The 15,097-nt window shown below is 34.1% G+C and overlaps 1 protein-coding gene across 2 annotated transcripts; it reads right to left on the bottom strand.

Moving 5' to 3' along the window:
• Nucleotides 1-63: 63 nt before the first annotated feature.
• On the bottom strand, nucleotides 64-9,837 carry LOC133287297 (1-phosphatidylinositol-3-phosphate 5-kinase FAB1B). Of its 2 annotated transcripts, none has more exons than XM_061484868.1 (11): nucleotides 8,024-9,837; nucleotides 6,919-7,659; nucleotides 6,166-6,319; nucleotides 5,715-6,059; nucleotides 4,498-5,394; nucleotides 4,082-4,413; nucleotides 3,570-3,693; nucleotides 3,328-3,498; nucleotides 1,496-3,046; nucleotides 606-876; nucleotides 64-464 (listed from the first exon to the last, which is right to left on the bottom strand). In XM_061484868.1, the coding sequence occupies exons 1-11, from the start codon at nucleotides 8,641-8,643 to the stop codon at nucleotides 142-144; spliced, it is 5,529 nt and encodes a 1,842-aa protein (XP_061340852.1). In that variant the 5' UTR covers nucleotides 8,644-9,837; the 3' UTR covers nucleotides 64-141. The 2 variants fall into 2 exon arrangements, with proteins under 2 accessions (XP_061340852.1, XP_061340850.1); XM_061484866.1 differs by having other exon boundaries at nucleotides 64-468; nucleotides 610-876.
• Between the last annotated feature and the right edge of the window lie 5,260 nt (nucleotides 9,838-15,097).

Genomic DNA, 15,097 nt, shown 5'->3' with positions numbered 1-15,097 from the left:
GAGAATATCTAGTTGACGAAATTACAAATGACAAAAAATTAATTCCTATATACTTAAACAGGGAAAAAGAAAATATAATATAAAATTATGGGGGATTTAATTCCCCAAAGTAAAAATTTACAGAAACACAAAGCCAAAGAATCATTCAGCTGAATTCCTAGAATGTGTGTTGTCTTCACCAAAATCAGACTGGGAATGACTAGGAATAATAGATGGAGGAGACCACTGATCTGGAAGCATGAGAAAATAAGTGGTCATTGCTTTCCTGAACCTCTTCTTGTATTGCTTTGGTGATATAACTGTTGGAGATGTGTTCTTTGGCCCTCCAAGGATGCCTGAAGCTTTTACCCATGTTTCAAGATGCTTGTCCCATGTATATTGCCTCATGAAATCAATGATTCCAAGAACTAACTCATGCTTCTCTTCATCCACCCCAACTAGTAAAGAGTAGTCCATTACATCAACTGACTGCACAAGAAGAAAACAGATGCATGTGAGAAGGAGGACAAAAGATGATGTACAATTTACAAGAAAAGTTGCACACACAGACCCCTTCTAACTTCTAAGCAAGAAACAAGAAAAGAAGACAGTTAAAGTTTTGGAACTTACTGCAAGAAAACCAGTATCGTTCCAGACAGCTCTCTCCAACAATCGTTTTGCTTTGTTTCCCACAAAAATAGGAGAAGTTGGCATTGCTTCAATCAAATTCTGGTCCAGCAGTACTTTGTTTTTCCCGCTACTATCCGGATTATACCGAGACCTGGAAGATCCTTTAAGATCATACAGTCGTGTCACAGTCCTCCTAAATAGAAGATTCTCCATAACCAAAACATCAATCCTTGACTCTTTTCCTCCTTTAAGATGCTTTGACGTAACCTTTCCAATAGAAAGTCATCCAAAAATTAAGAGGTTAAGATGGTATGTAAGTAAGTGAAGCAAAATACAGAATTACACATTATCAATCCAATTACCAATACACTTAACGAGATGGTTTATTGCACGGTCCTTCCATCTTTTCTTTTAGTCATCATGCATTTAACACATTTAAAATCATTTCAATTTTCAGCAACCAGTATAAAGCACCCAGGAAAATTGGATGAGCACCAAAGCTATTATTCTTCTTTCTTTTCTCTATCTTCCTTTTTTTGGGCTGAACAGGCCACCTTTTTTTTAAAAAAAAAAAATATTTCTAGAAGGTTGTACAAGATGAATATGTCCACAGGAGATGCTATAACAAAAGATATATGGTTGTTGGAGCATTCTGTTACCTCATAATTACCAGAGATACCTTTCAAAAGATAAATGACCATTTAAACTTCCTTGGACAATATAGTTAGGCATGTTGAATGCTTGACTCCTAATAAAATTTTCATATCACGACTAGATTCATCAAGTTTTCATCTTCATCAAAAAATATGATAATTTAGCAGAACCCTTGAGTGGCTCTAAAAAAAAAAATTAATAAAATAAAAATGTAAGGCCCAAAGATAAGTACCTGATATATGCCAAGAATCTTTGCCAGGCATGTTGGACTTCCTGAGCCTATGGATTCAGAAAGGTACTTGAAGTATTCAGGACCAAATTTAATGAATGATTCAAGCTCAGTTTTGGTAACTTGTTTGATGATAAATCGATCATCCAAGGTTTTTGCAAAGAATACATTGCTCTTACCACCTTGAGCTCGCCATTTCTTACAGCGACTCAGAGATCTTACATAGTCAAGCTCTGAAGGACAACAGACCCTTCTTAAGGCTTCAAATCGCTTGGCATAGTAACAAGTAACAGAATATTTTACCTTGCCAAGGGGACCATCTTCTCCAAAGGAAACTCTGGCATGCATAGCCTTTGTATATGACATTGGGTCCAGCATCGATGCATTACGAGACCCAGACAAGGACAATATCATGTCCTCTGTTGACCCGAAACTTTTCAGAGAATCAAAAGCTGATTCATCAGTAGATGTGAATGACTGGAAGGTGCCTGATTCAGAAAAATATGACGAAGCTAAATCCATTCCTTCCTTTGGTCTCTCTCCTTCATCAGTCAATTGGGAATGATAATCGGATGACATTAAGGCATAAGCTATAATACTTGAGGGTTCATCATCATATACAGGAATTACAGTGTCATTAACACCAATTGGCAGAAGCAGCCTTGCCCCACCTTGGAGTTCCAGCTTCCGGAAGGATGATACAAAAATGGGATTGTAGTCAACTAGTGTATCCAACTTCTGTGTACTAGCAAAAAAATTCTTGTTAAATTGACGATAGAAGTTTAAGAAGGGCATTCCTAACCAGCTCAAAGAGTCTTCCATATTATCATGACCTTTAGAAGCAGAATAGATACTCTTGGGGCCATTCTGGTCTTCTGCACGATCCCGATCCCCTAGATTGTATGTTTCTTTCGGTATAGTGGTCGTCAAAGCATCTGCCGTGAATAAATCAGGATTTATGGAAGTGTTGTCCTTTTGGATTCCAAATCCTGATTGCTTTTCACCGGTCCATTTTGCATCAAGTGTATCAGACAAACTAGGTATGGCAGGAAATGGTCCATCAGAGAGAGCTCTGCGAATACCCAATTCAGGTTCTAAAAGGTCAGACTGATCACTTATGCTTTTGCTGATTGAAAGATTAGGTTGGCCTTCTTTCTCATCATTTTTACTTTTGGCCATGTCAATTTCTTCATGACAGGCATCAGATTGGGACATTTTTCCATCAACCACTCCACCTCCTCCTCCTGCTCCAAGGCTAGGACTTTTGTTAAGCTTTGGATCACTATGAATAGAGTTAACATCGCTGAAGCCCCTTCCTTCCGTGGAGACCACACTTACCTGATTTTCATCAATAGGTCTCTCCTTATCCTCTGAAACTAAACTGCTTAAATCAGTTTCTTTGCTGGAATTGGCTAAGTTGGCTGCATAAATAAGGCGGTGATCCCACATATACGATTGGAACAGTAACTGCCTCCGCATTCTATTAATTTCCAGAATGTCAATCCCAGGTTGGCCCTTTATCTTGTCTTGTTTCAAAATCTTTTGAAGAGTTTCCTACGTAAACAAAAGAGAGAATGATTAAACCAGAAGAGTTTCCTATTTAAATGCTGCTGCATTTATAGAATTTAATAAAACTTCCAGCCCATCAAGACTACTAACATAACAACACTCCAAAAACAAAGTATTCTAGTATTCTCATATTCTAACATACATTAATGATTTTACTTCACTAATAGTTGCTAATAACAAAATTAATTACTATATATGGCGACTAGAAGACACAGAACTTGACTGAATGAAGCTATAAATTCAAGTGCAATTTACTGAAACCTCACCTCAAATTCTAGTTTCTCCTTTTGCAACATCCCCTCTAGTTCAGCTACTTGGCGTCTTAATTCAGGAGTTTTAAGGCCACCGCTGATTAGGACTGCACTAGATCTTTTCTCTCCAATTTGACTAAGACCATTGAGTACCTCTGAGAATAAAAGCTCCGCTCGGTTAACCACCTGTAACAACCAGAAATTAGGTCCACTATCATACAACCAAATTTTAAGATCCAAGTCTGCAAATATTGAACCTCATCTGACTCTTTTTGTATCCAATCCTGACTCCCATAGTCAAAAACAAGTTTGTGGGGGGGAAGGTAGACTGAGTGAACATCAATTGATGCATACCGAAAACAAGCAACCATTTTCCCAAATCTGCAAGAGAAACACGTGTATGGTGAATTAATCCCACCAAAAAAAAGCTACAAGTACATATATCAGCTACAAAAATAAATAAATCTATATTCTTAAATGGCATAATAAGACAAGTGGGTTTATATGGTTTTTCATAATGAGACGCCAAACAAATATGCCCTCCAAATGGAGGTTATAAGAATCCCTCTCTTACATAATCAGGTTGATAAAAAATTTAAAAAAGAATGTTTAGTTTTCAAATGTAACAATTTGATTAAGAAGTTCATTATAAATAATATGGAGATGGAGACCACATACATCACAGTTCTATTTTAAATGGGCAACATCTAAAAAACTTGAACCAGATGCTTGTTTAGTTCAAACACAAAAAAGGGAAGATTATAATCACCCATAAAAACGAAGACAATCTCTGTGTAAAGAATGGCCACAGCTTGCCACCCTGCTGGCTGCAGCATGGTTTGAGAAACTGAGCTCTAAAAATTTCCCAAATGATAAACCCCAAGCAGCATCAGACATTACTATTCTCTGTGTAGCAGGAGGAAAGCCATTGATTCTTGGACACCGTAAGCATCTGTGCCACATCCAAATCTTTCCTTCCCTTTCACCAGGTAGGAGAATTTCTGGTAGTTTCTTGACTGATATAGTGAGTGTTCCCTGTCGATGAGTATAACAATGCACATGTGCTTCCGATGGCATTTCACAAGAATGGCATCGATAACTCTGAAAATTAAAGACACTAATTGTAAAAACTACTGCCATAGTTCTAACAACAGAGACACATTTACTCCCAGAGCAGAAAATTACCTGATCAAATAAATGGTCCCGAAGAAAGCGACCTAATGGTTTATCAAAGCTGCCATAGTATTTAATTCGAAAGAGATGGGACCTCTCACACACAGTTCCCTTCCAAACGCATCGGGAGGACAAAGACACCAAAATGCTTTGATGGTCAGAGGGAGATGGAGGAAATTCTTCTTTTTGAGGAACTGGGTCTTCATTTGTGATTTCAAGCTTCTCAAGCTGGTTTTGAATCTCTTTTGGAGATAATGACTCAGACCCACTTAATTGGTTTGTAGAGAATTTGCTATGACCATTTTGAGGAGGGTCAGTTAAAATGTCTTGATATAATTTCTCTGAAGTTCCACAGCCATTTACAGTAGGATCATCCATGACTACCAGAGTGTTGTCCACTTCAGAAGTTTCTTCCACGAAAGATTCTTTGGAGTCTATTTCATTTCTGTCTTTACTAGTGCATGAAAGAAGCGGCTTATGGTATGAATCTGGAATTGCATTTTCTGAAACAACAATGGAGGGGTAAAAGGAAGTTGAATGATTTTGACTTGATCCAAGTGGCATAGATCCAGAAGTACCATTATACACACACGGTCCTCTACTGAAGGCCGATGAGGCTAGATCAGCAGCTGTGACACTTTTGGTTCTCCGTGGTCCAGTGTCAGGTTCAAGTCCCTGTGACTTTTCATTGCTAGGAACAGTGAAACCAGGAACTAATGAGATGGACCTCTGAATGGATGATGAACTATCTGGAAGGGCCAGACTATTTAATGGAAGTTCTGGCAGGGAGACACCTTCATCAGCAAGAAAAGATGTCTCCAGAGCCAAATGGTAAGCTGCAAAAACTCCATACTGAACCACATGCTTTACCTTCTTCAATTCATCCTTGTCAGCACCTCTAAGTAAAATCTGTTCGATTAGAAACACAAGATAAATGAACTCTTCTTACAATCTCCAAATGACAACTAAGTCACAGTAAAAAAACATCTAAAAAATCACTAGACATATTAGATGAATTTTCCTTTTTTTGAATAAAACATATCAAGGATTTAGGAGAACGACAAGATGACAGTTATCCATGTGGTTGCATAGCACATACAGATTATCTTTATTATTATTATTATTACTAGATTATCTGTAATTTAGAAGTTACTTTTCCCTGTAATTTTTTTTATCTTATTATGTTAAAAAAATTTCAAAAAAAAAAACAAAAATAAATTAAGACTTACTGTGCAACCCAACGGTTTTGGGCAGCCTTCCAAAAACATCAATGTTTTCACTGTTTTTTTCCCACCCTGATCAGCACTACTTAGGTCTTCAAGAAACTTTTCAACATGAAATGTTTCACAGTAACCCAACTTTTGGGATGAAAGATGATCTATTGAAGGCACTATTTGAGTGCCAGTGCAACGTGCTATGCGCTCCAAAAGTGGTCTCTTGACATTGAGAACCAGAGATATGTCTTTTGCAAGAAGATATTCCTGTGCATATCGAGAAACTGATTTCTCTACCAAAAGGATATTTGGCTGGTGTGCAGCTATCTTTGCCACTGCCATCTTCAGATGGTCCATTTCCTAGATAAAGGATATAAACCATTAGCATGAACTCATGATACTTGCATGTGCACCAGCACCAAGCAAGTGCCACACTAAAACTTAAAAAATGGTACATAAGTACAACCTGCTGCAATAGGGTATCCACACTGGACAAGAGGTTTGTAACACGCTGGTACTCAAGAGCCCCTCCAAGGATCAACAAGCGAGGTTTATCCACTTTTGTTGTCATTCGCCTGTGAGCCACATTTTTCTTACCAACAACTCCTTTAACCACCACACTATAAGAATATAAATCCAAGAAATAAGTCAGGTAAAAGGAATGCAAGGATTGTAACATATTAAAAGCTCTTTGACCCATGATAGAGTTTAACAATATATTACACAGTATAAAAGGAGATAAGAGCTAGTGATCAACATAAAATTATGTGAATTGAGATTAAGTTCAAATTTAGCCTATGCTGTAGATTTCAATGAAAATTGACTACTAGTGTAGAAGTTCTTATTATTTCTACATTTCCATGTTATAGGATGAAGAAAGAAAAAGATACATGAGTGATCAAAAGAGAATATTTAGTGTTTTCTAGATATCTATTAAGATCCATTTTAACCCAAAAACTTAAGCTATTAGGTGAAGGCCACATTAATGGTACTATATTATATTTCTCTAATAATATCATATGCCAGTTTCAGTTTGATATCATACTTCATGCCTGCTTGAATTTATGCACGAGAGAAATTGGATAACAAGGCCTCATAGTCCATTGCTAAATGCCATTTAGATTGATAAATTGTATCATCTGATCTAGAAGAACATCAAACGAAACTAAATAGAACATAGAGATTACATATGGGAAATCATATAAATTATAGTATTTACCTTTCCATACGGCTCCCACATGCTATGCATTTGACTTTCACATAACCACCTGGGTCCATACCCCCACCTTTGCTCATATCTGGTTTCAATAAAGTAGCAGCTTCCCATGACAGGGATGTGATTATCTCCAACCAACTGTTTTTGTCATTGTCTTCGACAGGTAGGTTCTCAACCTGTAACAGCTGAGCTACCAATGCCCTAAAATGCCCATCAACTACATTCTTCACTACGTTCTTTTGCTCCTCACCTGACCTATCTCTTTGTCGAGACTCCCCACTTCCAAAACTGCTTGAATTTTGCAGATACCCCCATTCTCCAATAGCATTCCCATCATTATCATCATCATCATCAAACAAAATAGCTTCCCGTTCATCTTCTTCATTTTCTGGTTCAGGAGGGAGCCAGAGAAGTCCATTATTTTCAAAATCAACAGGTTCGGCATTAACATCCTCTGAAACATATAGGGAGGAAGGTGCTTCATTTTCATCACAGATATCAGGTTCATCTTCATTTTTTGCAGTAACTGGGATTCCTTCCAAATCCTGTGTGTCAAAAGTGTGTTTTTGTTTTGAAGAGAGTGTTGCATTAATGTTCTCTCCATCAGGATGCACCTTCTGTGAGCCATCAGTGTTGCTTATCCCATCAAGCTCAGCTTGTCCATAGTAGCTATTCACTTGAGGATAACGCCTTATATCTGAATCTGACCGATATGCAACATACTCATCCTCATCATCATCAATCCTGAAGCAAGATAAAAGCATATGATCCATGACAAAATATTAGAAAAAGAAGCAACACTCATGGACTTGACACAGTTCAAATACAAAAATTGTTGGTTGATAGAGAATGCAAGCACTAGTTAAATAAATTACAGATCAATCAGTAAAAAACATTCACATATTCAAACTCTGAAGCCTATTAGAACTAAAATGTTTATGTTATCGCTTATCGGACTTCCCCACTTAATTTCAGTTATAATTTATGATTGACTAAAAACACCTTAAATACAAAACTACATGAAGAATATCTGAGGAAAGAAATATCAATATAAACAATCAAACAACAGTTCTCTTTATTGGTGAACCTTGGAGAAATAGTATAATACCTGTTTATTGAGAAACCATATTGCTTGGGTAATGGATCCCCTAGGTCTGCTACAAGATCATTCCTCCCTCCTAATGCTGATAAACCTTCGGTATCAGTGTCTTTTCCCCTCACAGGTGATTGGTGCAGGTTCAGACAGGGACTCTGCTGTATTTGTTGATAAGACCCAACTGAATAAGGCATGGAGCAAAGAGTAATATTACTACTGTTAGCAGTGCCACTGCTTTTACTACTAGCCAAGCTTGAAGTCGACATTGAAGTACTACGATCCAGATTGGAAACCTGGATACTGTTATCGACAGAAACTATGCCCTGCTCCCATTGCTTGTAACAATAATTGCATACACGAATCTTTTCCCACTCATCCCAGGAATTCCTTTGGCTGCTAAATGGGGCAGGAACTGAGTTTGTTGTACACTTGGCACAGAAAATTCGTCCACAAAGACGACAATGGTGTCTACGGTTAAATAAGGTGAACTGGGAATCACACTCGTAGCATACTCTACAACTCTGGTCGGGCATCCAGAAATCCCTAGACACATTTTCTGGCTCGGAGTGCCAGGGAATCCATGATTTGATGATGCCGACAAGCTCAGAAAAAGCCTTGTCTATTGCATCCATTGACAAACAATCTAGCTTCCCTGTTCATTATGACATGCCCATGTGCAACTCATAACAGACCATGTTCTGAATAGGAAACTAATCCAAAATAAAGAATTAGAACACCAACAAGAACATGATCAATCCCGGAGTTCCTAAGCTACTATACTTAAAAGTTACAACTCAGGTGCAAACCCTCAGAATCAGAAATTCAATTCTTCTATATGCACAAACAATCCCTAACCTTGTTGAGGCAGTTCGTCGTTCTCCATCCCAGTCTAACAAACAACTTCATTAACGAATCAGCACTTGGGAAAGGATCAGTTGCCACCTCTATTAAACCTTGAACTAAAATTCATAAAAAGGAACCTTACTTCCCCAACCGTTCAACCAATTCAACTCTCACAAATCACTCTTACTGCTAAACAAGGACAACAGGATAACTAATAGTACAATCCAAACAACACCAAGTCAAATTAAATGAATGTTGACAAAATTCACCGAATTTAAAAGAGACAAAAAGCTCATACCAGGATGAAAACCTTCATGCACCATCACATACAAGAAAAGAACACGCTTCCATGCAAAAAATTCCAACTCAAAAGGTCAAACCCATCTCTCCTCAATCACTCCACTTCTCCCTCCCCATTGCAAAACAAACCCATCTCCCACAAAAAAGGAGGGTTATGGAAACTTTTCCCCCAAAAGACCAAAATTCTTGAACCAATCAAAACAAAGCACCTCTGTTGATCAAACAGGAAATTCAACCCGAGAGCTCCATCAAATGCTGATCAAAATCCCCCATTGAAGCGATACACAATATCAAAATTAGATCCTCCACAGAGAAATACAAAAAAGGGGGGTGTCAGCCAGATTTGCCCCACGTAACTACCGTGTTACACCGAAACTTCAACACACACGCGCACACACACACACACACACAGAGAGAGAGAGAGAGAGCGATGAAAAAGGTAAGGTAGAGGAATATATCCCGGGAAACAAACACCGACCCAGAAACGATCCGTTGCAGAATGAATCATCTACGACTTCAAAATTGTACCTTGATTATCCCAAAAAAAAAAAAAAAACACCATCTTCATCCCCAAAATTAATCTAGAATTAATGAGTAATATCTGAAATTCAAGGGAAGAATAATAATTGTGATAACAATTCTGTTCGTTTACACGAATTTGGGGAAAGCAAGGATCATTAGAAAATTCGGTTTTGGTTATGGAAATTGAATGATGACTTTTTCATTTTGCTTCTTTGTTCCATCATTTTCTCATTAGTTTTTCCCCTGTGACCACAGACAGAGAGACCTAACCTGTGCATTTCAAAATTAAAATTAGCAACTTAATAATAAAAATTCGATCTAAAATTTATTTTTCCTCTTTGAAAAATAATTATAAAGACAGTTATTTTAAATGGAAAATGATAATTAATTTGTCTAAAATTATTAAATTTTGATATGGATTTATTAATGTCATAATAAAACCATAACTTAAATTTTTTGAAATTAAAGTTATATTTCCTTTTATGTGCTTTTTTTTAAATGAAGTCAATAGCAGTTACGGGTCACAGCGTGACTTGTCAAAGTGCATAAAAGAAAGGTTAAGAAAGTCAAAGCAAAAGAATTAAGACAAAATACATTAATACTCAGTGAATGTCTTTTTGTTCTAAATAAAATCTCATTATTGCTTTTATGAGGGGAAAGAAAAAGAAAGGTTATAAAGGCTATTATATCTTACATTTTATATAATATTTAAGAGAAATTTAATATTCAAATAATTATAAATTTTAATCAATTTTAAATTAAAGATATTATTTGGTTAAGTTTAATTTTGATTTCTAATAATTTTATATATATAAAAAAGTGACATGTATAAATTTGAGGTTGAGTTGAGCTTCGAAGAAAGGAACATAGCAATAAACATATCACCAACGTTATCCACAAAACAAAACCGCGTATGCTCAGTGGTTGAATCCAAAGAAGCAATGGATACAAATGATTCAACATCCAGCCTATTTTTTAGGCAACAAGCAACCTATTATTTTATATATTTTCCATAACAACCAAAATAAATAATTGCTTGAGTGCAGTATCTAAGAACACCAAGGTCAAAGTTACAACTATAAAAACTATAAGATTGAATTTTACTCCTGGATTAGATATGGGAAAAAAAAAAAAAACAAATTTGGACAATTTAATTTGTCCAATTAAATACCATAGATAAGTACATCTGTCTCCCAGGTTAAGTAGTCACTTTTCAACTGAAAAATACGTTTTGGTATGTGCCTCTCTAACGTTACTTTGTGAATGAATTTTTTTTCTAGAAAGATAGTGGTTATGTAAAATAACAGACAAGGACCTTTTTCGGTTACAAATATTTGTCAAATCAATTGGAGTGTGCATAATAATGTTTTCAAAAAAAAAAATTATTTTTATTTTTAAATTTTTAGTCTGCGAAACAGAAATAAAAAATAATATTTAATAAAGTTAGTTTATTTTTTCAAATAAAAATTAATTTTTTTTTTTGTGTGACACGTAAAGAGGAACAACGCTTCCTCTTGTCTTTTACTTAGGTATTCGTGTTTCTCATTTATCTTGGACTTTTTTGAGAGTTGGTTTTAGGAGGGGAATGAAAAGAAAGAGAGAGTTTTAGAACCTTGTTTGTGAGTTTAAAAAGATGAGTGGAAAAAATTGAAGATTTTTACTAAATCCTCCAAAACCCTCCTTCTTCTTAAAATTAAAGTTCTCCTAATTTGGAGGGTTTGAAGGGGAAAATATTAAAAATTACTTATCTACTATTAGCATTAAAATGTGAAAACTACATAAATATGAATCATTTTTAAATGTGACATTATTAGAAAAGTCTCAAATACTGACAGAATTTATGGACGAAAAATATTTCCTCAAAAATAATGATGAAATTTTTGATAAAAATCATATACGTCGATAAATTTTCGTCAAAACTAAAGACGAAATTAGAGACGGAACCAGATTTTGCCATAATGAGTGACATCAATTTTTAACGGAAAAAAATTCAATCAAAATTATTGATAGAATTTAAATTCCGTCAAAACTTTCAACGAAAATACTTTTGTCCAAAATTTTGACGAAACACATTTCCATCGAAAAGTTTCGACGTAAAAAAATTACATTAATTTTTTTTTAGGAAAATATCAAAAAATTTCGCAAAAATTTTCGACAAAAAATATTTCCTTCAAAATTTGATACTAAAAATAATTTCTGCAAAAAAATTTGACGGAAAATTTGTTTTGTCAATATTCTTTATGGAGTCTAAATTTCGTCAAAATACTTCCCTCGAAATATTTAACAAAAAAACATATTCATCAAAAAATTTGACGAAAAATATTTCCATTAAAATTTTCAACGAAACATATTTCTCAAAAGTTTTTGACGGAAAAAATTTTCATCAAAATTCTTTACATAATTTAAATTTTGTCAAAAGTTTTTGACAGAAACATTTTCGTTAAACTTTTTGACAAAAAAAATTTTTATCAAGAATTTTCGACGGAAAATATTTCCATCAAGTGTTTTGATAAAACACATTTCCATCAAAATTTTCAACAAAACACATTTCTGTCAAAAAAATTTGACAGAAAATATTTTCATAAAAAAATTTGACGAAAAATATTTTGATAAAAAAATTTGACGGAAAAAATATTCTGTCAAAATTCTTTACAGAATCTAAATTTCGGCGAAAGTAAGGGATATAGATCCATTCTTGTCAAAATATTAGGTTAATTTAATTTTAATTATTTACTTATTTCAGGTGTGTTTAATATTGATTTATTTGTAAATAGTTATATTTAAAATTTCATTTTTAGGCATATTTTAATTATGTGTTATTTGACACCTTATAAAAGAGTGTTTAAGACTTCATTTGCATATAGTTGAATATTTTGTTAATTTTGATAATAGAAATTGAAAATTAGAGCGTTTTTATTTATAATATCTCAATTTTCTGTTTTGTCACTTTTTCTATAAGTTTTTGGTATTATTTGATATCATATCAATAGGTTGCCTTCAACTAATAACTGAATAGAATCGTAGAGATCTTGAATAACAGAGTCGTGATGATGGTAAGGGATATAGATCCATTCCTGAAGAAGGAGGACAACCGCATTAGATAGACCATCAAGACATAGAAAATGAATATCTCAGAACGACAGATTCTGGATTTAAAGCGACAACTTGTGCAGATGCAGAGCAGGAAAATCCAAGATTTGGAGCGACAACTTGCGCAGACAAAGTTAGACATTCTATTTGAAGAAATGAATGTAGTCATAAACGTATCTAATAATGAAGAGGGAGACGTCAATCCTTTGAAGATTTTACACTAAGAATGGAATTGGGAAGTACAACTTAGAGATCTGTCCATTTTTTCATGATAGCGAGATGACGATCAAGATTCCTAACACTTCAGTTCATGGTGATGGCCCCATATATGATGACTTTGATAGAGGGCAAGATTGTAGCAGTGATCCAAAATAAGATGATTCTAGTGAAGAACAAGATTGTGACAGTGATCCAAACTATGATGATTCCAATGAAAAACGAGATTACTTGATCCAATCTATAATGATTACAATGGAAAGTAAGATTGAGACTTTGAATGACCAAAGGGTTAAAGTGCAACAATGTATTCATGATTCCATATGTACTCAAAACTTGCGGTTGTCCAACTGTGCTGGAGTTGAAGATGCACACAAGGTGTTTGATTGAGAGAAAGAAAGACTTGTTGGCTCTGAATATTGTTATTTTTGGGCACGCTAAACAGGGCTTGCAAATAAGGTATTGAATTCATCATTTAGTTTGGTACAAATATAATTTTAAGAACGTTAATGTGGATTCAAATATGATAATTTTGACACTTTGATAAATGGGTTTGCACATAAGGATGAACCAACAATGGCAGTCCTTGATATCTTCATGTTGGTGATTGCAGATGATGATGTTGAGCCTAACGTGGTATCGTGGACTTTTGTTATATTTGGTATTATGCAAAAAATTTGTAATAAGGAAGCATTTGATACATTTAAGCAAATATTGTGTCATGGATTCAACGCACTTAAGCTACCATCAAGGCATCAATGAAGATGAAGTAGATCTGAGTACAAATCTTTTCACAGCGAGGGAGGATGCTCATAGAATTGCCTTATAAGATGAAGGGTTAGATTTAAAACACGATTTGATTCCTTTTCTCAATCTTTTAATTACTTAGTTGATTTAACTTTAATTTTTTTATCTTAGTCGCGTTTAATTCTGATTTATTTGTAATCAATTATATTTAAATTTTCTTTTTTTAAGCATATTTTAATTACACTTATGGTTATTTGACACCTTATAAAAAGGTGTTTAGGACTTCAATTGTAGGTAATTGGGTATTTTATTATTTTGATAATAAAAGTAAAGAATCGAAAATTATTTTTATATATTACCTTTACTTTCTGTTTAGTATATTTTCTATGAATATATATTTATATAATTACATTTTATATGCAGTTATTCATTTCAATAAAGATAATAATATATTATTATAAAACATGAACTATATATATATGGATTAATGTTTCTTATGTTGTAAAAGATTATTTTATCTTCTATATATAAATAAAAGTGTGTGGGCCCATATTTTTTTTTCTTTTCACATGACTTGATATGAGACTTATACTTTTTTTTTTTTTTTTTTTTTTATAATCGAGACTTATACTTTTTTATATGTGTGTAAGAGATAACATTATCTCCTAGAACAAGAGAAAAAATAATTTTGTTCGTAAATTTATTATATAAATTTTATTAAAATAATCTTCATTAATTCTTATAACTCTCAAAATGATATAGGTTTGGGATTACAGGAGATAACTTTATCTCCTGTGACAGGAAAACAAAAAATCACACACACACATATATATGGGAAAATATTTTCTTCTTTTAAAGGAGAATTTTTTTCTCATACTAGTTAGTGACTCATAACATAAGTGGGTCCCACTTTGAATTTTTTTCTCCACTATTTTGTACACCCTACTTGTACTATGAGTCATGAATAGGAGAAAAATTTTCTCCTTTAAAAGGAGAAAAAGGTATATATATATGTATGTATGTATGTATGTATGTATGTATGTATGTAGGGAAAAATATTTCTCCGACAACTTGAGATAAGTTTATCTCCGGCCACCCCAAAACTACGTCGTTTTGTATATTTATTTTCTTATATTAATTGATTTACCTTTGAATGGTTATGATTCTCCTTTTCTCTCTCTTCCTTCATTACTATTGATTCATCTTTGTACGGTTATGATTTAGTAGCCGGAGATAAAATTATCTCAAGCAGCTTGAGAAACGTTAAACCCATATATATATATATGGAAAAATATTTTCTCATGTTGCATGATAATTCAATTCTCATATTGTGACCCTTCGATATGGGTGCAAAGATTTTCTTTTCTT

The sequence above is a fragment of the Gastrolobium bilobum genome, unplaced genomic scaffold, assembly GCF_033153095.1.
Source record: "Gastrolobium bilobum isolate Gb01-03AN ecotype WA unplaced genomic scaffold, APGP_CSIRO_Gbil_v1 utg11002, whole genome shotgun sequence".
NCBI classification, from domain to species: Eukaryota; Viridiplantae; Streptophyta; class Magnoliopsida; order Fabales; family Fabaceae; genus Gastrolobium; species Gastrolobium bilobum.
This window is presented reverse-complemented; position numbering and strand designations above follow the sequence as displayed.

Coding starts and splice junctions, on each gene's coding strand:
- LOC133287297 (XM_061484868.1), bottom strand. CDS start 8,643: ATGGATGCAATAGACAAGGCTTTTTCTGAGCTTGTCGGCATCATCAAA. Junction 6,060..6,165: donor TGGATACCCTATTGCAGCAG/GTTGTACTTATG, acceptor TCCTTTATCTAG/GAAATGGACCATCTGAAGAT. Junction 3,694..4,081: donor GATTGTCTTCGTTTTTATGG/GTGATTATAATC, acceptor TTTCTCTTGCAG/ATTTGGGAAAATGGTTGCTT.